We start from the raw sequence: 25641 nt of genomic DNA on the forward strand, positions 1-25641 counted from the left end.
ATTATATTTAAATTAGGTCGCAATGTGAGCCAGCGCTTTGGACACGTGGGCGGAAGTGGTGACGTCACCAAAAGAGAGCAAGCGAGAGGAAGAGAAAAAGAGCAGAAGGATCTTCCGCCCATCAGTGATGTGACAAGCTTACAAATGAAGCCAAAACAACGCAGCCGGCCATGACGCACTTTTAGCCTCCTCTATACTTGCAGGCGTCGATTTTTTGTTTTCCTTTCCCTCTCCGTCTGCGAGCGCCATGGTGGAGCAGTCGGACAAAGCCCCGCTTCTGGACTGGGAGGAGATCCCACCGTCCGACGCCACCCGGGCGGCTCCGTCGCCACCTGCTCCGCCGCGGAAGAAGCAGGACGTTCCTGCGGTAAAGAAAAGTTCCTTACCAGTCAGCCTCATCGTGACGGATATCGGCAGGAGGGACGGCATTTCCTCCGCCACCACCACCACCACCGTCACCTGCAGCCCAACAGCTGTTGTTGGCGGCCGGGAGAGGGGCACGCCAGGCCGGGCACATATGCGGGGTCACCCGGCACCTCCCTTCCCGGATCTGACGGTGACAGATCAGTGGGAGGAAAAAGACCAGATCGTGGCCGTGTTTGTGGTCACATTTAATTCACGATCAGGTGAGAAACTCTTGTATTATGAACGATGCACACATGCAAAACAATTCAGATGTAAAAGTATATTTGTGGTGGCCATGGAAACTGTTTGCTAGGGCTTTGAATCTTTGGGTGTCCCACGATTCGATTCAATATCGATTATCGGGGTCACGATTTGATTCAAAATCGATTTTTTTTTCTTCGATTCAACGCGATTCTTGATTCAAAAACGATATTTCCCCGATTCCAAAGGATTCTCTATTCATTCAATACATAGGATTTCAGCAGGATCTACCCCAGTCTGCTGACATGCAAGCAGAGTAGTAGATTTTTGTAAAAAGCTTTTATAATTGTAAATGACGATGTTTTATCAACTGATTGCAATAATGTAAATTTGTTTTAACTATTAAAGGAACCAAAAATATGACTTATTTTATCTTTGTGAAAATATTGGACACAGTGTGTTGTCAAGCTTATGAGATACGATGCAAGTGTAAGCCACTGTGACACTATTTTATTATTTTTATAAATGTCTAATGATAATGTCAATGAGGGATTTTTAATCACTGCTATGTTGAAATTGTAACTAATATTGATACTGTTGTTGATAATATTCATTTTTGTTTCACTACTTTTGGTTTGTTCTGTGTCGTGTTTGGGTCTCCTCTCAATTGCTCTGTTTATTGCAGTTCTGAGTGTTGCTCGGTCGGGTTTGGTTTTGGAATTGGATTGCATTGTTATGGTATTGCTGTGTATTGTTTTGTTGGATTGATTAATAAAAATAAAAAAAAAATTAAAATATATATATATTTTTTAATCGATTTTTTTAAACATGAGAATCGATTCTGAATCGCACAACGTGAGAATCGCGATTCAAATTCGAATAGATTTTTCCCCACACCCCTACTGTTTGCAGTCTATTCTATCATCCATCCAACCATTTCCTATGTCCATATTAGGATTACAGCCTGATAACCAGACACATATACAGCGACCAACTAAGAGTGTTTTATAAGATACGATCTAATTATTATGCTTTGAGTCGCAAGCAGCAATTTTAGTTACAAGAATCCCCACCGTTGGCGTAGCAAATGTCACAGTGAAGCCTGTAAGATCTGAACAAAACATCTGCTCTTACTCGCTAGTGTGAGCTTATAGCTAGAGATTGGTATGACTTTGTTTTCCAACCATGGGAAGGAAGAAAGTGAGTGGGATATTCATTGAATTAAAGCCATATATCGTCAAAAACATGACCAAACATGTCGCCAACTTGGTGAAGCAGTTTGAGCGTATAACTGCTATTCTGCACCATACTGAAGCAGAATGAGTTTAAGACCAGCCAAGAATGTTAAAATGATATCTAAACTCCAGACATTTTTCAATAAAACTATGGAAAAGCTGCTGATGTTGTGTTTGACAGAGAAGCAGCTGAAACGAGATCCAGTCTCCAATGTAAATACTGTACATCAGTGTTTTTCAACCTTTTCTGACCGAAGGTACATTTTTTTCATTGAAAAAATCCCGAAGCACACAACCAGCAGAAATCATTGAAAAATGAAACTCGGTAGCCGATATTGACAAAAAAAGTAGTTCTCGCAATTGTTGGATATGAATTCAAACCATAACCAACAATGCATCACTATAGCTCTTGTCTCAAAGTAGGTGTGCTGTCACGACCTGTCACATCACGCTGTGACTTATTTTGAGTTTTTTGTTTTTTTCCTGTGTGTAGGGTTTTAGTTCTTGTCTTGCGCTCCTATTTTGGTGGCTTTTCCTCTTTTGTTGGTATTTTCCTGTAGCAGTTTCATGTCTTCCTTGAACGCTATTCCCCGCACCTGCTTTGTTTTAGCAATAAAGACTATTTAAGTTGTGCGGACGCTATCCTTCTTTGTGGGGACCTTATTGATTGTCATGTCATGTACCGTCTGCTCCACACGCTGTAAGTCTTTGCTGTCGTCCAGCATTCTGTTTTTGTTTACTTTGCAGCACAGCTCAGTTTTAGTTTCGTTTTGCATAGCCATCCCTAAACTTCAATGCCTTTTCTTAGCGGCACTCGCATTTTATTTGTTTTTGGTTTAAGTGTTAGATACCTTTTTACCTGCACGCTGCCTCCCGCTTATTGTGATTACGACAAACCATGTTCCCGACATCTACAAAGCAATTAGCTACCTGCTGCCACCTATATGGAAGAGTATTACACGGTTACTCTGCCGAGCTCTAGATAGCACAGACACTCAACAACGATACATTTGCGGTTTATAATTATTGGTTTGTAAAAAATATTTTTAACCCAATTAGGTAAAATTACATAATCTCCCACGGCACACCAGTGTGTCTCAGTGTGTGTCGCCCAGTGGTTGAAAAACACTGCTGTACATTACGTATTATACAAAAAACCGACTGTAATTGTTAGTTGTACGAGACAACATATTGTACTGTTTTTATACAATATTCTTATCTAAAAGTTTGTCTTTCTTTTTGAAAGGAATGTAAAAATGGTGCTGTCTTTTGGGGGCCATGCAATTATTACATTTTAGATTTAGTGTATTTAAAAAGGGAAAATACATATTAACCAACATTTGACATGTAAATATGTGAGATTATAGCCAATGGCTAACTTCCATCTCTAGTCTTTTGGCAAGATGATGCAAAAAAATAAAATAAAACATAGATATTGAAAACATAGTACACAGATTAACAATATTAAAAAGGTAAAATTCCACAAGTGCCAAAGGTGCTGTTGTAGACACTCGCTGCCACACATTTACCTTGTACATTACATAAATACATAAAACAATTGATAAGATACATATTGCATAATATACACTTCAACACTTTCATTTTATAGCGGCAGTAACTATGATTACAATTTTGACTCCCAGGCAGCCATTTTTTAAGGCCTTACTAAATTATATAAATTGACTTCCATTCATTTCAATGGAGGATCTTGTTTTGAGTTTATAGATCTGTCACAGAACCAGTGGATCTCTTAAGTTGAAGTACTTCTGTCTCACTCTTTCTCAACTTTTATTGAGCCAAAGCACATATTTGACTTGAGGAAAAGCTCACAGCACACCATCAAGCATGCATGTATGCATAGTATGAATGGCAACAGGTGGATACACAGGTTAATTATGTACCTTCTGCCATCGAGTCGAATAGCATTTATTTGTTCTGCCTGGCACTATAAGTCACTGGCATACTGTAGACCAGTGGTTCTCAAATGGGGGTATGCGTACCCCTGGGGGTACTTGAAGGTATGCCAAGGGGTACGTGAGATTTTTTTTTAATATTCTAAAAATAGCAACAATTCAAAAATCCTTTATCAATATAAATAAAAACCTATCTTGTTTTGCAAATAGTTCAAGAAAGACCACGACAAATGAGCAATATTTTTGCACCGTTATACAATTTAATAAATCAGAAACTGATGACATAGTGCTGTATTTTACTTCTTTATCTCTTTTTTTCAACCAAAAATGCTTTGCTCTGATTAGGGGGTACTTGAATTAAAAAAAATGTTCACAGGAGGTACATCACTGAAAAAAGGTTGAGAACCACTGCTGTAGACCAGTGCGGCCCGGTACCGGTCCGCGGACCGATTGGTACCGGGCCGCACAAGAAATTTGAAAAAAAAATAAATAATAATAATAATTTATTTTTTATTTTTTTAAATGAAATCAACATAAAAAACAATATATACATTGTATATCAATATAGATCAATACAGTCTGCAGGGATACAGTCCGTAAGCACACATGATTGTATTTATTTATGTAAAAAAAAAAAGAAAAACCTTTTTCTTTTTTTTAAAAAATACACCCCCCCCCCCCCCTCTCCTCCCCTCCCCACCGGTCCGTGGGACAAATTTTCAAGCGTTGACCGGTCCGCAGCTACAAAAAGGTTGGGGACCACTGCTGTAGACCACTGGTGTCAAACTCATTTTACATGGCCTGTAAAAGCCTAGAAATAATATGCGTTAATAAAGTACTTTATCTTTTCTTAGTAAATATATTTGGTATTTCCAGTTTGACAAAACATGCATCTACTTCATGCAGTTGCATATCTTTCAAACTTTAATGTAATTAGATCATCATCCATTTTTTGTTCAAATAAGAATAAATACTTAAATATCTGCTTGGCTTATGATTTCAAAGCAAGTTATCCATCCAAGTGTAGACTGTAAAAATGACAATAGAAGTTTACTGTTAAAAGCAGTGGTGCCAGTTTTTCATTTACAGAAAATACACAATCAATAACCGTAGATTTTACGGTAAAAAAAACAGTCAGCTTAGTTGACAGAATACTAGTGTGGTATTGTTTTTTTTGTTTTTTTTGTAATATGCTGTAATAAAACACATTTTACGGTAAATTCCTCCTTTTTTAATTGTCTTTTTAAAGGTAAAATTCTTGCGATTGAATTGCCATTGTTTTACCGTAAAATCTACAGATTTTTTATATCTGGTAATGAAAAATTGTGTCATAATATCATGAGGCAAATCTTCATACATCAATATGTAAATATTATTCACCATGACATGCAGCCCTCTGAGGGCAGACATAACTGCTATGTGGCCTCAATAAAAATGAGTTTGACACCCCTGAATTGTAGATGATGGCACCTTGCTCAAGGGCAAGCGTTTCTGTGGCCCTAAACAAGGTTTTGTTTGTAGCCCAATTTCATTCTTTAGTATTATCATCACGCTTTGAAGTTTGCGACTTTTAAAGGTGACTGTGGGTGTTATTAGGAAGGCTTTCCTAATGTTACTTATTTAGAAAGTCATAAACCGTTTCTTTTATGCTCTAGCTATGAAAATATTAAATTCATAATAAATCATTCCTACTTCACGGAAATTCATTTATGGCTAAGCCTGGAACCGATTGACAGCAATAAATAAGGGTTTACTGTGTTACACTTGGCGACCAGATGTAGATTTGACTGTTGGAGTGTGTGCCTAAAAGGCACAGCAAACAAAAATGCAGTTCAAGTACATAAGAAAACATTTATTATTGACATTAAGTTAATGTAAATATTTACATTCAGTGTTTCCCATAAACTACCAAGATACCTGTGGCGGTGGGGGTGTGGCTATGGGCGTGGTCACCATGACATCAAGTAATTTGCATAATTTACTACAATGATATGATTTTCTCTAAAAAGGTTAAAAAAATGTATACTTACTAATTAATAATAACAGTTTTGTTTTAAACATCCATCCATCCATCCATCCATCCATTTTACAATATAATTACAACACTTTATGTACATATTTATATACAGATTTGAACAATAAGTTATTCACTGAAATATATTTATTAATTGTGGTTCTTACAAAAAATATATCTTATAAAATATAAAAACTAAAATGTCTCTTAAAGCTCTGCCCCTTTAATTAGTGCATACTAAATAATTTAACTTTAGCCTACTACTACAACCATATTATTTACCAGCAACATAAAGTGAAACAGAGGCAGATAAACAGAAAACAGTAGTGGTCAAATACAAATAAGGCAACAAGAGAAGTATCCTACACTTCTCTTTTGTAAAGTAAATCTGAACAGCCTATATGGGCATCTACATCAACTATATAATTTGCCTGACAGCTGGACAGGACAAAAAAAAATTAAAAATTGTTTTTTTATTTGTGGCGGACGTAATTCTTTCGTGGCGGGCCGCCACTAATAAATGAATGTGTGGGAAACACTGACATTTACTATAAATGATCACATATGTACAATAAACAAACAGACTACATTGACACCTGAAATTCAGTTCAGTTCAATATGTTCAATAGTCAGGTGTTTATATTTTAGATAATATCCAAAGTTTATATGAAAAGGTAAAACAATAGATTGAAAGGTCCAAGGGGGAAATAAAGTTCTAATTATCTCCTACTGCAGTGAAACCAATTTAAAACTGTTATGCTGCTTTAGAATTAATTGAAAAGGTAAACAAAACACAATAAATGGGCAAAAACTATGAAGAATCTTTTTTTTTTGTTGTTAAATATGTCCTGCTCAGCCACTCAGGCAAACCATGTTGTTCATGTAAATGCCCATACCTGCTGTACAGATTTCATTTACAAAAGAGAAGTGTGGATATTTCTCTTGTTTCCCTATTGGTATTAGACTTTATTAAATATTTAATAGAAAGAATAAATAAAAGAAAACAATGGGCGACAAGACAGAGAGAGACAAAAACAACAGAACCGCATCAGCAAATAATATATACTGTATTTTCCGGACTGTAAGGCGCACTTAAAATCCTTTTTTTCCCTCAAAACTCAACAGTGCGCCTTATAACCCGGTGCGCCTAATGTAAGGAATGCGTTTGGTTGAGCTTACCCACCTCAAAGCAGTTTTATTTGGTACATGGTGTAATGATAAGTGTGACCAGTAGATGGCAGTCAAACATAAGAGATAAGTGTCGGCTGCACTGTTTGATGTGCTTCGACATACGAGTATTATTATGGTGTGTGTATAAAATATTATCTGGCATTTTGTTTTCGCAATATTATGCAAAATCATTTTTTCTTACCTTCTGGTAAATGCTGATCTGTATTTGGGATCTGCATAAATCCTGAAAAATTGAGCGCGTCCGCCTTTGTAGTCCGTGCCGACACCGTAGTCGATAAGCATCTTCTTTTTCTCTATCTTCTTGTTATGGGACATTCATCCTCCGCTGTTGCCATTTCTAATATAAAGTAGCGTAAAGTTCTTACTTATATCTGTCAGTAAACTCGCCATTAAAGCGCTAAAACATACCGGTTTAGTGAGTTAACATTATTCACCCAAGGAACTTTAGTTATTAGAGAGTTCCGGTCGGACGATTTTTCACGGGACACATTTCCGGCCTTGTTATTTCCGGATGAGGAGATGCTGCTCCGTTATTGATTTAAGTAAAGTCTGAATGTCATTAAAACAGTTAGCTCCATCTTTTGACACTTCTTCCACTCCCGTCCTTGCACGCTACACCGCTACAACAAAGATGACGGGGAGAAGACGCTGCCGAAGGTGAGCCACGTAAATAAAACGGCGCCTCCGGAAGCGACTGTCAGAAAGCGGCTTGAAGATGATCAGTAAAACATAATCTATGCAACATTTTGACCAAAGAACCACCATTAGCTGTTATGTAGACGACAAGAAAGTGTTTTCAATTAAGAAAAAATAAATGATATGACCTATAATCTGGTGCGCCTTATATATGTAAAAAGATCAAACATAGACCTGTTTCATCGGCAGTGCGCCTTATAATCCGGTGCGCCCTATGGCCAGGAAAATACGGTATACAAATATGATACCAAAAATAATAAAGAAGAACCAGTTAATAAAGTAGATAATAACACAGAAATGACACTAACATTATTACACTATAAATGATGCAATAAAAAACGCCAAAAGAACTAACAATATTGATAATAAATGATATAAATTACCCACCGTATTTTTCGGACTATAAGTCGCAGTTTTTTCATAGTTTGGCCGGGGGTACGACGTATACTCAGGAGCGACTTATGTGTGAAATTATTAACACATTACCGTAAACTATCAAATAATATTATTTAGCTCATTCACGTAAGAGACTAGACGTATAAGATTTCATGGGATTTAGCGATTAGGAGTGACAGATTGTTTGGTAAACGTATAGCATGTTCTATATGTTATAGTTCTTTGAATGACTCTTACCATAATATGTTACGTTAACATACCAGGCACGTTCTCAGTTGGTTATTTATGCCTCATATAACGTACACTTATTCAGCCTGTTGTTCACTATTCTTTATTTATTTTAAATTGCCTTTCAAATGTCTATTCTTGGTGTTGGGTTTTATCAAATAAATTTCTCCAAAAAATGCAACTTATACTCCAGTGCAGGGGTCACCAACGCGGTGCCCGCGGGCACCAGGTAGCCCGTAAGGACCAGATGAGTAGCCCGCTGGCCTGTTCTAAAAATAGCTCAAATAGCAGCACTTATCAGTGAGCTGCCTCTATTTTTTACATTTTATTTATTTACTAGCAAGCTGGTCTCGCTTTGCCCGACATTTTTAATTCTAAGAGAGACAAAACTCAAATAGAATTTGAAAATCCAAGAAAATATTTTAAAGACTTGGTCTTCTTTTGTTTAAATAAATTCTTTTTTTTTTTTACTTTGCTTCTTATAACTTTCAGAAAGACAATTTTAGAGAAAAAATGCAACCTTAAAAATGATTTTAGGATTTTTAAACACATATACCTTTTTACCTGTTAAATTCCTTCCTCTTCTTTCCTGACAATTTAAATCAATGTTCAAGTACATTTTTTTTTTTTTATTGTAAAGAATAATAAACACATTTTAATTTAATTTTTTAGCTTCTGTTTTTTCGACGAAGAATATTTGTGAAATATTTCTTCAAACTTATTATGATTAAAATTCAAAAAAATTATTCTGGCAAATCTAAAAAATCTGTAGAATCAAATTTAAATCTTATTTCAAAGTCTTTTGAATTTCTTTAAAAAAATTTGTTCTGGAAAATCTCGAAGAAATAACGATTTGTCTTTGTTAGAAATATAGCTTGGTCCAATTTGTTATATATTCTAACAAAGTGCAGATTGGATTTTAACCTATTCAAAATTCTAAAATTAATCTTAATCAGGAAAAATTACTAACGATGTTCCATAAATTATTTTTCAAAAAGATTCGAATTAGCTAGTTTTTCTCTTCTTTTTTTCGGTTGAATTTTGAATTTTAAAGAGTCGAAATTGAAGATAAACTATGTTTCAAAATTTAATTGTCATTTTTTTTCGTGTTTTCTCCTCTTTTAAACCGTTCAATTAAGTGTAAATATCATTCATTATTAATAATAACAGAGTTAAATGTAAATTGAGCAAACTGGCTATTTCTGGCAATTTATTGAAGTGTGTATCAAACTGGTAGCCCTTCGCATTAATCAGTACCCAAGAAGTAGCTCTTGGTTTCAAAAAGGTTGGTGACCCCTGCTCCAGTGCGACTTATATATGTTTTTTTCCTTCTTTATTATGCATTTTCGGCCGGTGCGACTTATACTCCGGAGCGACTTACAGTATACTCCAAAAAATACGGTAATTATCAACACAACAGTCGTTTCAAATGCAACAAGACATTAATGTAATGAATAGTTGAATGCGGCCGCTGTGCTGCTAAATCAAACTAAAACAATAACAAAGAACATGTTGACTCACCACTGAAAAAAATACACAAAGTATAATTCTATGCATGAGGTCATTCTGTCCATCAAAGGAGAACAAACCACGGTGATGATAAGCTACTGAAGTGACCGGCGGTCGCCATAATCATGTCACCCCCCCCCCCCCAGGAGTTCATGCCAGTTGTTGTGTAGTCGATCCACCACCTCAGTGTTGTAGTTGATGTTACAAAGCTTCACATGGAGTATTTTGATAGATGAGTCATTGCTTCCCCACTGGGCCTGCCTTTTACTGCTACTACTACCGGAAAAGAGGAAGTAGTCCGAATGAAAGTGGTGGATATGACGGCATGAGTAAATTTCCCATTGTGTGTATGTGTGTGTGTGTGTGTGTGTTTTTGTATGGCAGGAAACATGGTGGAGTGGTGCCTGCCTCATGACATCAACCTGGATGGAGTAGAATTTAAGGCAATGGCCAGCGGCTCCCATAGGATCACTAACGACTTCATGTATGTCCCCTCACCCTCGCCCCCGCCTTGTTAAGTTGTGTTTCCGACGCTGATCCTTGTTTGACCTCCCGCTAGATATTTCCGCAAAGGCTGCTACTTCGGGCTGGCCTGCTTCGCTAACATGCCTGTGGACAATGAGCTGGAGCGTGGAGCCAGGATGAAGTCTGTGGGGATTCTGTCTCCTTCCTACACGCTGCTGTATCGCTACATGCACTTCCTGGAGAACCAAGTTAGGTAAGTCAGTGACCTCGTTTACCCTCTCAATACATCCGTGTCCTTTTCTTCCCGCTATTGTTCAAAACAGGCTCATCTCTTAAACATAAGTTAGGTTAAGTCGATGACATGCACTTTTTGCATGGGAGCTGGATTTTTGCTTCACTGCGCACACAAAACATTAAAATCTAATCAAATATGTATAAACACATGACTCAGTCACTGTTGCGATTACAGGCCTGTTGTTTTTTTTCAGGATATTATTCAGTCCCTGCAGGATTTCGTGATATCGCTGAGCCTGGACTGAGAACAAATTTTGCTTGACACTATATTGACCTACAAATTATTGCTGATTAAGGATATTATTGTCAACATTATTTGGAGACCAAATTACCGCTAATGAAATAATTTTCCAGTGAAATATACTTGTATTTCTTGTATATTTTAACATTGTATTTGGAATGAGACAAATAATAGAACATAAATATACTTTGTCTGTTAGCTAAAATGTTCACTTGATTAAACAACGCAACCAAAAGCATTAAAATAGGTTCTGTCTCTGTTAAGGAGGGTGTGGTGGTCCCTCAAATATACACAACTAAAACAATAAATAATATCGCTAAATAAATGTATTGTAACCAACATTATCACGGTTATCATTACTATGGTGGTATTGTTGAATCTGCCGAAAATATACTTTAGCCACAATAAAATCTTTTAACCACGTTGTATTTTCTTTTTTTTTTAATAAATAAAAAAATAGACACACTATACTTTATTAGCAAAGGAAACATTAGATATTGTTCTGGCTTCATTAGAGCCACACTGTTTTTATTTGTGTACTTAAATATGTTTATCTTCCGTTTTAAATTGTAAACGTTTTCGAATGTGTTTTTAATAAACACACTTCAGGTTTATGTGATGTCACCCGAGTTCCCTTCTTGTTAGACACTGCCGTTTGTTTCAACTGTTTCACTTTGTGTAAAGACAGCACAGCCTGTATGTGCAATGTGAATGTTGTAGCTTAGTGGTTTAGACAGTAATGTGTTTTAACAAGTTTAGATTGGGGTATGACATTTCTTATTCGGGAAAGACGTTAATGTCTCTTTTTTTCATGTTAGCATTTAAGCTTGCTAACAAGGTAAGGATTGTCAATCCATATATATATATATATACACTACCGTTCAAAAGTTTGGGGTCACATTGAAATGTCCTTATTTTTGAAGGAAAAGCACTGTACTTTTCAATGAAGATAACTTTAAACTAGTCTTAACTTTAAAGAAATACACTTTATACATTGCTAATGTGGTAAATGACTATTCTAGCTGCAAATGTCTGGTTTTTGGTGCAATATCTACATTGGTGTATAGAGGCCCATTTCCAGCAACTATCACTCCAGTGTTCTAATGGTACAATGTGTTTGCTCATTGGCTCAGAAGGCTAATTGATGATTAGAAAACCCTTGTGCAATCATGTTCACACATCTGAAAACAGTTTAGCTCGTCACAGAAGCTACAAAACTGACCTTCCTTTGAGCAGATTGAGTTTCTGGAGCATCACATTTGTGGGGTCAATTAAACGCTCAAAATGGCCAGAAATAGAGAACTTTCATCTGAAACTCGACAGTCTATTCTTGTTCTTAGAAATGAAGGCTATTCCACAAAATTGTTTGGGTGACCCCAATCTTTTGAACGGTAGTGTATATATATATATATATATATATATATATATATATATACATATATCTGCTTGATTTATTATTTCCAAGCAAGTTATCCATCAAATTGTTCACTGTAAAAATAACAATAGTTTGTGGTATATTAGTTGCGACTGAGCTGCTAGTTTTTACTGTAAAATGTACTGTGTTTTTTACAGCACATTACTGTAAAATAACAAAATGGTGGTACAATTTACAGTAACACACTGCAAAAACAACAACTGCAGATTTTACGGTAAAAAACTGGCAGTACAGTTGCCAGAATTTTAGCCTAAAAAGAGTGTATTTACCGTAAAATGTTTTTACCATAAATCCACCATTTTTTTTACAGTGTACATTATAAAATGCAATAATCAAATGTATGAGCAATTGTGTCATAATATCATGAGGCAAATCCTTATACATTTATATTAATATTTTATTCATAGTTACAAACAGCCCTCTGAGGGCAGCCATACTGCAACGTTGTCCTCAATGAAAACAAGTTTGACACCCCTGCTTTATAGACTCCAGTTGAAGAATCCGGGTCATTATTCTCCACTGGAGGCATTTTATGAGGACAAGAAAGCCATTCTCCCACTGACAGGAAACAGATTGGTCAACGAATGCCATACTTTGAGTGTGACTACCATCAACCGTTGTATGCACCCGGAAATGAAGGTCATTATGAACTAAATTACACTCTATGTATTGTTTAGTATGTCCCAAAACGAATATATGTTGTTTGTTATGCTCGCTGCAGATCACTCATCCAGCTGGCTGCATGTCCCAATTCGTCCAATTTTTCGGAGAGCACATTATGGTGCTGTGGAAGTTCGCGCTGCTGAGGAAGCGCCTTCTCATCTTCTCCCCGCCGCCTGTAGGCGTGGTCTGCTATCGAGGTGAGAGGCTTCTTTGGGTTTTGTACTGCTCTGAATCTATCGGATGATGTACTTACTGTAACAGAGTGTGACCTCATTGCTCATGAATACACGTTCAGATAGGGTGTGCTGAATGGTGATAAATAATAGAGTAATGTTCCACTGACTGGAAAAATTAGCCAGTCAATGCCTTCAAGGGTGAATTAAGATGAAGTTTAGCTTAGAACCTCTTTACACTTTATTTTGTGATATTTTTTTTATCATACTGAAAAATCAACGGATGTGGAGACCAATGTTCCCTCTAATTTTTCATGTGTGTGAGCAAACGCAAAAACTCCCTGAGCATTCAGTGGAGCCCATGTGAGCAACATCAGACGTGCACACTGTGGCTACACCAGCAGCACACCTGTCCCAAACCTGACTAAATAACAAGTTCAGTCTCCATCCATCCATTCATTTTCTACCGCTTGTCCCTTTCGGGGTCGCGGGGGGTGCTGGAGCCTGTCTCAGCTGCATTCGGGCGGAAGGCGGGGTACACCCTGGACAAGTCCCCACCTCATCGCAGGGCCAACACAGATAGACAGACAACATTATCTTATTATTATAATCAAATGACAGCAGTCATTTCCATTTCTAATATAAGTGTTTAGGCCCACCTACAATGACAATAACAACAAATATTGTTTTTCATGAACTGTGTGCTTGTATTGTTTGTCTGGGTGGAGGTCCTGATTTGGAAATTATTTGTACTCCTTTCAGACATTGCATTTAGTTCCCATTAAAACATTCACATGTTGCACAATGAGATGTAAGCAGGGGATCATGTGTACATTCCTGCAACTTCCTGTTTGTACAAATTATTTTTTTATTAGTATTTATTTAATATACTAACAGCATTTCATGATTAATATTTATAAATGAAGATTTCTAATAAATGAGACTAGAATAAGCACACATTTGATTGGTAAATCATAGAGTAACGAACTGGAATGACACTTTATGTGTGGTGTTGGAGTTGTCCGACTTTTTGTGTGGCTGTAAACGCATCACTGGCTAAGTGCCATATGTGCATGTGTTGGCGCAAGTAAGAAAGAGCGAGCGACTGCTGTTTATATAACAAAGTTGCTTTTGGTCTGGTTTGTACTGCAGAAAATGACCACTTTTGCTAGATATAATTTTTTTTACTAATGTTTTGGTGATGTGTTTATGGCCGACAATAAAGAGTTTTGCTCAGTAAAGTGATCGATGGAATTCATGTCCTCAAAGCGTCTCGACAGACGTTACAATATTTGAACAATGATGACGAAAACTGTTTTTCTCTGTCGTGTCCGTGTGTCGAAAATTGTTATGCGCTTATTTTTTTATTTGATTTTGTGCGCGGAATAGATTTGCCGTGCGCAGAGGACGCTTGAGCAGTGCGCAATTGCACAGGCGCGCACCTTAGAGGGAACGTTGGTGGACACCATTTGAAAGAAGTTAAAAGACAATGTTTCACATTCATTCCTTTTTGTGGCGGCTTACCGCTAGAGATTGGCCATGTGGCCTAAAATGTATATATTTATTATATATTGCAGCCTCCTGTGATAACGATGTATATCACAATATATTATTTGTTCTGTAAAGATAATACAACTATTTTAAAACAGGTTACACAGGGCCCCAATTTGGCTGATGACGTATGTGGTAGCATATTACATAATTTTTGGTTGTAATCAGTTCTCAAATGTATTATAAATCTACTTGATAATTTACTGTTAATATCTGGTTACTTTATGTTGTAAAATGGTTCTATCTACACTTCTGTTAAAATGTACTAGGTACTTACTCTTCTGTTTAGATACTTTACATTAGTTTTGGGTGATAGAGCCAATTTGGGTATCAATCTCAATTTTCAGGATCATTGAATGATTCAAATTTTGATCACAACTATAGCAAAACAAATGATGACAATGTAACAAAATCTACAGCGTCTACAAAAATTACATGCTCTTGCCTCATGGCCAATTATGCAAATTAGACGATGGTGTCACCTTCCCCCCTTTTTCCCACCACACCTAATCAATTACAATATCATCAAATATAATCTTATTTGATTTCAGGAGTTAAATTCAGACTAAAAGACCAATTTAAGTTTTTTAGTAAATATTTGTTTCAATGTTTGCCAAAAATGTTTTATATCTATTTGAGGTGTTTATTAGCTTTAAGTGATTATCATCAAATTAATTAATAAATTAAGAAATATATTCTTGAAATCTTTCACTCTGTGTTGTGAATCTACAGAATATAATTGAACTACTGAAATAATTTTGTAATATACTGAGATGTACGTCATCAGTGTTAATAGTTTCAATATTTAAGCTTTTTCTCATCTTTTTGTCTTTTTCCCATTCTTTTAATTGTATTAAAAATACAATTGTGTAACAAAAGGGTTATTAGAATGCTGCAGGCCGCACTTAGCTAAAACGATATACTGATTCAACAATAGTCAACATATTGTCATTGTGCAAACTAAGGTGTGCTATTTTTAATGTGTAATCTTCTTTTCTTGCCCCCTCAGTGTACTGCTGTTGCAGCCTGGCCAATGTGTCCTTACCTGGCATTGGCGTGTCGGTGCCAGAACTACGACCGTTCTTCTACATAAACATAGCTGACATCACTGCCCTGCAAACGGAGCTGTCATATGTAGCCTGTGAGTGCAGCTTTTCTTATAATTAGCCTTTATTTCATATTTCATATTTTGCACACATATGTTCCTAGGCACCACGGAGAAGATTTTTGAGGACAAGAAGGAGCTGTACGACCTTTACGTCGATAACCAAAATGTGAAAACGCACAGGAGCCATTTGCTGCCCTTGCTGCGACCGAACGCCGGAGATAAGGAGCGGTACAGGAAGCTTAACGAGCAGAGGTACGCAACACTTTGTAATGTTAGCGTCACATGCAACGGGATTGGGGATCATACAGCAATTTGATCTGAAGTTGGTGCACTGAAATGATGAAAAAGAGATGAAATGGAATTATTTAAATCTTGAAACTAAGATGATGATGAAAATGAGCATGGGATTTTCCTGATCTCTTTGAGAGCAGAATTCCAGATAAGAAGCTCAAATAAGATATTTTATAAGAGGGAAAACTATATTGAGAGCTACCTTACTGCAGTTTCTTCACTACCGGTTGTGCATACAGAGTACTTAATGTGGAAACTTCCTAATGCCTTCCTTCTACTTTTACATTATATCTCAGTCTTCTTAGAAAGGAAAAAACACAACGTATCTGAAATCATCAAACATGTGTTGATGTTGATGCTGCTTACAAAAGCCCAATATCCCTGCGCTCACACAATGGAATTTTGGTGGGAAAAAAGGGCCTTTAAAAATCCTAACTCTAATGCATGACCTCAAGAATCTCACAAGATTTTTCCAAAGTCAAGTGAGACTTACTGAACTCAATAAGTTGTTGGGCTGCGACAACTAATTGATTAAATCGATTAAAATCGATTATAAAAATAGTTGGCGATTAATTTAGTCATCGATTCGTTGGATCTATGCTATGCGCATGCGCAGAGGCAATTTTTATTTTATTTAAAACATTTTTTTAAATAAACCTTTATTTATAAACGGCAACATGTACAAACAGCTGAGAAACAATAATCAAAATAAGTATGGTGCCAGTATGCTGTTTTTTTTTCAATAAAATACTGGAAAGGATAGAAATGTAGTTTGTCTCTTTTATCCGATTATTAATCGTCGTAATAATCGACAGATTAATCGATTACCAAATTAATCGTTAGTTTCTGCTGTCACGCCAATTTTCTTCCCATCACAAAAACCTTCCTAACTCCCATTTACTTCCGGGGTCATTTCCGCTTACGTCAGTTCCTCTTACTTACGTCATTGCCAGCGATCGATAAATCCAAATCTCCTGAAAATGGTGGTGTCACTGGATGATATTCGTCTTTATCTGTCCCAGGGGACTTATTTTCAAACACCAGCAGGCTTCGCAACATTTCAAGCGGAGTGTTAGGGCCGCTGCTGCGAACTTCTGTCTTCGTGGTAACGTGCAAAAAATATTAATTAATATATAATACTGTTAAATGTCTGTACTACTTTAAATCAACATTATTGTTGAAACCATTTAACTAATATTAATTAATATATAATACTGTTAAATGTCTGTACTTTAAATCAACATTATTGTTGAAACATTTCAGTAATATTAATTAATATATAATGTTAAATGTCTGTACTTTAAATCAACATTATTGTTGATAATTCAGACGTTTTGTTAACGCTGTATTATAAAAAAGAGTCAAACGAAGTGCTATCAATCGCTGTCAATGACGTAAGAGGAACTGACGTAAGCGGAAATGACCCCGGAAGTAAATGGGGGTTAGGAAGGTTTTTGTGATGGGAAGAAAATTGGCGTGACACAGCCCTAATAAGTTGTACGACATATGTAACTTAAAACATTGCTTGTAGGATTAATAAGGGGTTTCATGATGGTGACAGTTGGACCCTGGGATGGATTAATTACAATAAGATGAGAGCCATTTTCTATCGAATCGGTGCCAATTTTTTGTTGTCACTCTCTCAAAACAAATGCGCATTTCTGCTAGGTTTATAAAATGTTATAAATTATATACATTTGGCCGATGATAGAGCTTTTAATACAATCATATCGTAATAATGCATGCTGATGACGCATTCTAGCTGTGTCCCGCAAATTTGACAGCGACACGCGAACGAGTACTCAACGCAATGTAGCGTCCTCGCTAAATCAGTCATTCTTGCCTTCATGGCGGCAAATAAAGTATGCTTCTTATAAATATTAAGTGTTATTGATGTTGAAGATGAAGTGCAGCTTGAATCAACAGAGTTCATCTTCACTTGACAGCTGCTGATAGCAGTCTTGTTCGCAATAAAGGGAAACTGCATTTATTTTTTTATTTGTTTTACATCATTCTTAATCTCTATGTCAGACAAGCTCACATTTTTCTTTATTTTATGCATTCGCTATATTCCGCCTATAAAGCGCTCTAAAAAACCTCCATCAATGTTTTATACACATACTAATTATATATGTAATATAGTAAGAGGCACATTCATAATAACATGTAATATTTCCCTTTTTTGGCCATTTCAATAGAATAGAATAGAATGGACTTTATTGTCATTATATTTGCATATAACGAGATTAAGGACTCCAATTTAAGGTGCGGTAGTGGGAACAAATATGGTGTAAAAATAAATTACACAAGAGGTAATAAAGAAAAAAAAACAACAACTAACAATTGAAATAAACAGACTACTATCCAATAAAAATAATAAGCAATCCTGTACAATATACAAAACACTATAGAAATACAAAATACTGTACAGTATACAGTACAAGACAAGAGTACCGGAGTAAAAAATAACAATCAGTGTCGGATGTATTGCACTCGAAGGGTAATATTGCACAGTAGGGTATTAGGGTAGGATATTGTATAGGGGTGAATTATTATTATAAGTTAGAGTTCAGGATGGTGACAGCTCTGGGAAAGAAGCTGTGTCTGAGCCTGTTTGTTCTGGCTCTGATGCACCTGGAAGCATACAGCGGCGTATTAATTTCACTGACGCATCACAATGTTAGCTTTTTCCTTCAACAACAACTATTACTAATCATGGCATAGTTCGTGAGAGCCATCAACAACTACTTTGGAACAAATGACAATCAACAGCCTCATATTTTTTAGTCTGATCATACGGAGGACAAGCTACAAGTTTTAGAAGCTGAGTGATAAGCTGATCCAGCAAGTGGCAGTATTGCTAAGTGCTAACTAAACAAGAAATAGATTGAAAAGCCCAAAGGGCTGCATGCGGTCCCCGGGCCTTAATTTGCCCAAGTCTGATGTAGACGATTATATAAATTTGGCCCACAATTGAGCTTTTAATACTATCATATTGTGATAATACATGTTGATGACCCATCTAGCTGTGTGACGCAAATTTGACAGCAACAATCCAACGGCCACATACTCAACGCAATGTAGCATCCTCGCTTAAGTCAGTGATCCTAGCCTGCATGCCGGCAAATAAAGTAAGTTTCTTACAAGTATCACTGGAGGACGACCTAAACATGCTCCACTACACACCATAAAAGGATACAAGAAGCTATGCTGACGCTAACCGCTAATGAATGTAAAAAGTGGTGGGCAGTTCGATACAAATATCGACAGTAACGAATCGACTCTAAGTATCAGTATATGGTCGATACTACAATGATTAAATAGATTTTTGCGACCTTTCTTGTTATTTTATTTATTTTGCTTTATTTTCATATTTTTGCGTTTTTTTTTTTTATCTAAGTATTTCAACACATAGACAAAGTGTTAGTACTCAAGACTTCGCCTTTCAAGGCCGCTTGTGATTAATTACCAAGGAAATGCACGACATGTGAAACACTTCCTGTATTTCACTTTTAATGTGCAAACAAATGATAAATGTATGCATTATCCTGTTATATCTCACATTCTATATTGTGTTTTGGAAAAAGGTTGTTAATAAATGTTACTTAATTCATTAAAACAATTATACAAAAGAAAACATGTTTATGCATATATAATGTATTCAGTTATAAACATTCATTCACTTTCTTCTTTCCTTCATGGATCTAAACTTTACCGCTGCCGGTAGTTTTTTCTATGTTTTTATTTCATAAGTTGTAGGTTTATTTATTTCAGTATAAAAGTGTAATAAGTTTTTTGCTTCAGTCATGAAATGATGTTAATTGTGTGCCAGGGCATACATGCATTATTTATTTAACGCTTAAATTTCTAGAACAGGGGTCCCCAAACTACGGCCCGCGGGCTGGATCCGGCCCCCCCAGCATCCAAAATCCGGCCCACGGGAAGTCCCAAGTTAAAAAAAAAGTGTTTTAATTGTTTTTATTTTTTATTTTTATTTTATCTTTCCTTTCTAATCCATTTTATACTGCTTGTTACTCTCGGTGTCTCCTAGCCGCTCAGGCAAATCATATTGTCTAAAAATGAATTTTCCCATCGATAACATGACAATGTTAAATGTTGATGAACATCAATGTTAATATATATATATATATATATATATATATATATATATATATATATATATATATATATATATATATATATATATATATATATATATATATATATATATATATATATATATATATATAAATAAGCTCGGCCCCCGGCCAAATTTTTTTAACCCAATGCGGCCCCCGAGTCAAAAAGTTTGGGCACCCCTGCTCTAGAGTCAACTTCACATCTATCCGTCAAATCAAAGGTTGTTTTTTTAAAATGTTTTTTTGTTTGTTTGTTTTCTTCCCTTTTTGTCAAAGAAAAATATGTTTTTTTATGGCAAACACAGAAAATATGCAAAATCTTCCACAAAAAATATTTGTCAAATTGGAATATTTGATGTGAAGTAATCGGAGCCTTGGATAGGTTAATCATTCATAAAAACATTGATTTTGAATCAATATTATGTTTTGAACAATAACAGTTTTAAAGAAAAAAAACAACTTTGTTTTATTAGTCAACATTGCAACTTTTTCTAAATTATATTTCACCTGTAAGCTTTTTTATTCCACTTTTGTTATGTTTTTGTGTATTTTAATAGTATTTTTAGAATGTGCCGTGGGCCTTTAAAACATTAGCTGCGGGCCGCAAATGGCCTCCGGGCCACACTTTTGACACCCCTGCTATATATAATGAAAAATGTAATCTGATAAGTCTATCAAAAAAAAGCATAGCCTGGCGACGCATGCGCGTTTATCATAACGCACAGTCAGCATCTCTGCTTCAGTAAACAATGACGGTGATGACGTCACTGTCAGCGATGCGAGCGACACTTGCTAACTTGTCAGCCACTTCTCCACTCCTCGCACATTAACACTTCAAAAAGCACACATTGCCCCATTTGTTGACCTGCCAAGTATGTTTTTGGGGTGGAGGAGTCTGGTCGGGTGCTGGTTAGCTTAAAGCTAACAGCTAGCCTGTCTCCATCCTCGAACGATGTCGACCCAGCGGGAGATAAAAGTCAAGTTTCCATGGACTCACAAAGACTAAAACAACTAATTTACTGGAGCCAGGGCACAGGATGAAGTTAAAAAGGTTGACTTTACACTCACCTTAGTGTTTACAATGAAGTATTTCTTTTGACAGCCCGTCCCGGAAAAGTTGTCAGAGTGCAGACTGAGGCAGTATTTGTCATTGATAAAACTTTCGGCTAATCAAAATTTTAAAAATTGTACTGGAAAGTTAATTACTTTGAAGACGACCAATAAAAACGCAATAAACGTGGATGGAAATTTTATCCGGCGAATATAAACTAAACAAAACACCGGCGGAAAGCGATAATCGATAAAAAATTTAAAAAATCTGAGTCCCGGGGACACGCGGACTTTCGGAAATGCGCGTCCTTTCTGATTTCAGCGCGTAAAAAGACACAAATAGTGCGTTAACGCCAACAGTGTATCACTTCTCTAGTGTGAATGTTTTTTTTACTTTGGTAATGGTTAAGTATAGTATAAATGTGAATGCATTAGGAGGAGAGATGTCCGATAATGTCTTTTTTGCCGATATCCGATATTGTCCAACTCTTAATTACCGATTCCGATATCAACCGATGCCGATATATACAGTCGTGGAATTAACACATTATTATGCCTAATTTTGTTGTGATGCCCCGCTGGATGCATGAAACAATGTAACAAGGTTTTCCAAAATAAATCAACTCAAGTTATGGAAAAAAATGCCAACATGGCACTGCCATATTTATTATTGAAGTCACAAAGTCACACACTTTTCATTTGTGTGTGTGAAAAGCTGTAGATATCATGTGATTGGGCCAGCACGCAAAGGCAGTGCCTTTAAGGTTTATTTGCGCTCTGTACTTCTCCCTACGTCCGTGTACACAGCGGCGTTTTAAAAAGTCATACATTTTACTTTTTGAAACCGATACAGATAATTTCCGATATTACATTTTAAAGCATGTATCGGCCGATAATATCGGAAGTCCGATATTATCGGACATCTCTAATTAGGAATAAACTTATCAGGTTTTAACAGCCAAACAATGTTTTTAGACAAATGTTGCTGTACTCCCAAGAGGTGAATGGAGACTGCACGTCCAACGAGGAGGATCTCATTATTGTGTGAGTACTTTTCCAGTTGATCACAAGCCCAAGCAGTCATGATATCGCCGGTCTGTAATATTTCATCTCTATTCCTCCGGCAGGTTCTTCATGGAACTTAATAACCGCATCTTCCAGATCCTGTCCGAGGTGGCGGGGAGCGCTGACCCCATCCTGACAGCTGAGCATGTGAGGGCCATGGGGCTGGACCCTCAGGGCGATCGCTGCTTCCTGGTGGAGCTGCTGGAGGTGTACGGCGTCGACGTCACTCTGGTCATAGACAACCTCTGCTGCCACTAGCCTTGGAAAGTTGGGATTATAACGGATCGTGGCGACTTCAAGGTTCTCCCACACATACTGTACACACTGAGACAAAACGTTCACCTTGAGCCTTGCCTGCGTTTCCTCTCTTTTCTTATGTTTGTCGTTGGGCTACCGACGGAGAATATGAACTCCCTCTGAGACGCCGGTGCTGCTTTGGCAGTGCTGTGTGCTCCTTCAGCCGTCTTATCACTGCACTATTTTTTGTTTGTGCTTCTACACTGAATGTGTGGTCGGTAATAACACAGCACGTTTGCTCTCTAACTTCATATTTATGGAGTAGGACTGAGTTTTGGACATTTTAAAGGCTTGACCACTTTTTTTGCCTTTAAAAAAAAAAAGCAATAGAGGTCTTTGTCCATTATCAGCCGTTTTTTTTGTTTACCTTCAAGCACCTTGAACATGAGATAAGTATGTGTTTTTTTGGTTGAGTTGAGGTCTGAATGAATGTGATTCTACTACACGTTATCGTGAATGCTGCAACAAACCACTGGACTGTTTTTCATGATGCACACTCATACTAGGACACATCTTAAACTCCTTGTCACTTGCTAGGTACTACTTTTGTCGCCTTGACACTTGACTTTATATTGTACGTACACGCACATTTCTGGCCCTAAAAAATGTACCAACGGTTACCTCAGAGTCTACAAAAATGTTTGCTTTCAGCTATTTGAACCACTACAGTGCTACTACAAAAACGGAAAATCAATACGTCATCAGAAAAGTACATACAGTACAGGCCAAAAGTTTGGACAAACCTTCTCATTCAATGGGTTTTCTTTGTTTGTATTACTATTTGCATTGTAAATTGTCACTGAAGGCATCAAAACTCTGAATGAACACATGTGGAGTTATGTACTTAACAAAAAAAGGTGAAATAACTGAAAACATGTTTATTCTAATTTCTTCAAAATATCAATCAAAGTTTACTTGTGGTTAGAGTGTCCGCCCTGAGATCGGTAGGTTGGAGTTCAAATCCCAGCCGAGTCATACCAAAGACTATAAAAATGGGACCCTGCTTGGCACTCAGCAACAAAGGGTTGGAGTTGGGGGTTAAATCACCAAAATGATTCCCGGGCGCGGCGCCGCTGCTGCCCACTGCTCCCCAAGGGGATGGGTCAAATGCAGAGGACAAATTTCACCACATCTAGTGTGTGTGTGACAATCATTGGTACTTTAATCTTTAAAATATAGCCCTAAATCACGAGTGTCTCAAAGGGCTGCACAAGCCACAACGACATACAAAATAGCCACCCTTTCTCTGATTACTGTTTTGCACACTCTTGGCATTCTCTCGATGGGCTTCAAGAGGTAGTCACCTGAAATGATTTTCACTTCACAGGTGTCATAGTTTTGATGCCTTCAGTAACAATCTACAATGTAAATAGTCATAGAAATTAATAAAAACGCATTGAAATGAAAAGGTGTGTCCAAACTTTTGGCCCGTACTGTAGGTGTCCAATCCAAATTCATTTATTGACAACATTCACACATTATAACGGGACTGTAGTTTGTCGTTCCAACTCCGCACAGGAGATGGCGTCGTAACTTTTTCATGCATTTTCTGTTCATCAAAATAGTGATGTATCAGATGTACAATGACGTATACAATAACTTTAAAATCAGTACGCACGTACATAGAGCCCATTAAACATGTTTTTTTAGTCTATGCTGTACGAAATAAAACCAACACCTGTTCGGCAATACTTTCATGTTCTGTTGGTAAATAATAAATGATGTACAGTAGGAAGGGGATTCATATGGCACCATTCATCACAGTTTACTTGACACATGAAACGTAACTAATGGGTGGGCGTGTGCACCATCCACTTGAGTCACCAGATGGCAGTAGAGTGTTGAATATCTTAAAATGTGTTTTATGGCAATTCCAACTTTGACCACAGTGTCAGTTGCTATGTAGAGTGGTACTTTCCATTATTTTCAGCAAAACGATGAACTCATACTCTTGCTCTCACGCGAGATCCACCCAGTAATGGGGCCATATGATTCCCTTCCCTACTGTATGGGGTCAAAACATTGCCAAAATTGCATGCGCACAGCATCTTTTTGCATCTTTTCGCGATGTGTCTTTCTTTCTCCATGCGGGACATTTAACCCATTTGGCACTTAGGGGCAGGCATTGAATCATCCTTTTCTGATTGGTCACTTTAAACGCCTTAATTCGAACGAATTGTCAGCGTAAATTGTGTCCTTTTTGAAGAAGAGTAGTCTTAAAGTTCGGACAAAATTAGCCATTCTGTCATTCCTTATGCAGTAAAGTGCTTAAAATAAAAACAACAAAATTTACACATAAATTTAATGACATTATCGATGTGTTCTTGTCTTCCTTAGGGATTGTGAGGGTATCACTCTGTCACTATGACATCCGAGCATCGATAATGATTTACATTTTATCATATAAAGTAGGTCTATAAGCAGGGGTGTCAAACTGGTTTTCATTGACGGCCACATCGCTGTAATGGCTGCCTTCAGAGGCCCGTTTTTTTTTTTTTTTTAATTATGCATGCGGGCAATAACCTGTGATTAATCAAAATTCAAATTGATCTGATTTAAAAAAAATAAATATCATTTGACAGCATTGATATAAATGTGTACCAGTAATCACCTCATATTATTACCCCATTGCCTATGCCAGGGGTGTCCAAAGTGTGGCCCGGGGGCCATTTGCGGCCCGCAGGTAATTTTTTAACGGCCCCATGGCACATTCTAAAAATACGATGAAAAAAAAAAAAAAAACATAAAAAGTGGTATAAAAGAGCAAACAGGTGAAATGTAACAAGAAAATGTTGCATTATTTACTCTAATAACACAAAGCTGCCATGCAGGCTGTTTCTTCCTTTAAAAAATAATAATGAATCAAAATCAATGTCATTATGAATTATTGACCTATTCAAGGCTCCATTTACTTCACATTAAATATTCCACTTTGAGATATTTTGGGGGGAAAATGTTGCATATTTTTTGGTTGCCATTTAAAAAAATAAGTTTTTTAAAGAAGGGCCTAAAACGAACAAACAAAAAACATAAACAACAATAAAACTTATAATTGACGGATAGATCTGAAGTTGATCTTGA

General features: G+C 36.7%; 1 protein-coding gene across 1 annotated transcript in view; it reads left to right on the forward strand.

Annotated features, from left to right (window-relative positions):
- Window positions 1-24: 24 nt before the first annotated feature.
- Window positions 25-25641, forward strand: part of dennd11 (DENN domain containing 11) — a 26941-nt gene continuing 1324 nt past the window's right edge. The window contains exons 1-9 of the mRNA XM_062035853.1: window positions 25-626; window positions 10173-10272; window positions 10348-10506; window positions 12709-12862; window positions 12945-13083; window positions 15620-15751; window positions 15820-15970; window positions 22174-22242; window positions 22326-25641. The exon at window positions 22326-25641 is cut by the window's right edge and continues 1324 nt beyond it. Coding sequence (XP_061891837.1) covers window positions 248-626; window positions 10173-10272; window positions 10348-10506; window positions 12709-12862; window positions 12945-13083; window positions 15620-15751; window positions 15820-15970; window positions 22174-22242; window positions 22326-22521 — 1479 coding nt within the window. The 5' untranslated portion in view covers window positions 25-247 and the 3' untranslated portion in view covers window positions 22522-25641. The remainder of the gene's footprint in view (window positions 627-10172; window positions 10273-10347; window positions 10507-12708; window positions 12863-12944; window positions 13084-15619; window positions 15752-15819; window positions 15971-22173; window positions 22243-22325) is intronic.

The sequence above is a fragment of the Entelurus aequoreus genome, linkage group LG24 (assembly GCF_033978785.1).
Source record: "Entelurus aequoreus isolate RoL-2023_Sb linkage group LG24, RoL_Eaeq_v1.1, whole genome shotgun sequence".
In the NCBI taxonomy this organism is placed as follows: Eukaryota; Metazoa; Chordata; class Actinopteri; order Syngnathiformes; family Syngnathidae; genus Entelurus; species Entelurus aequoreus.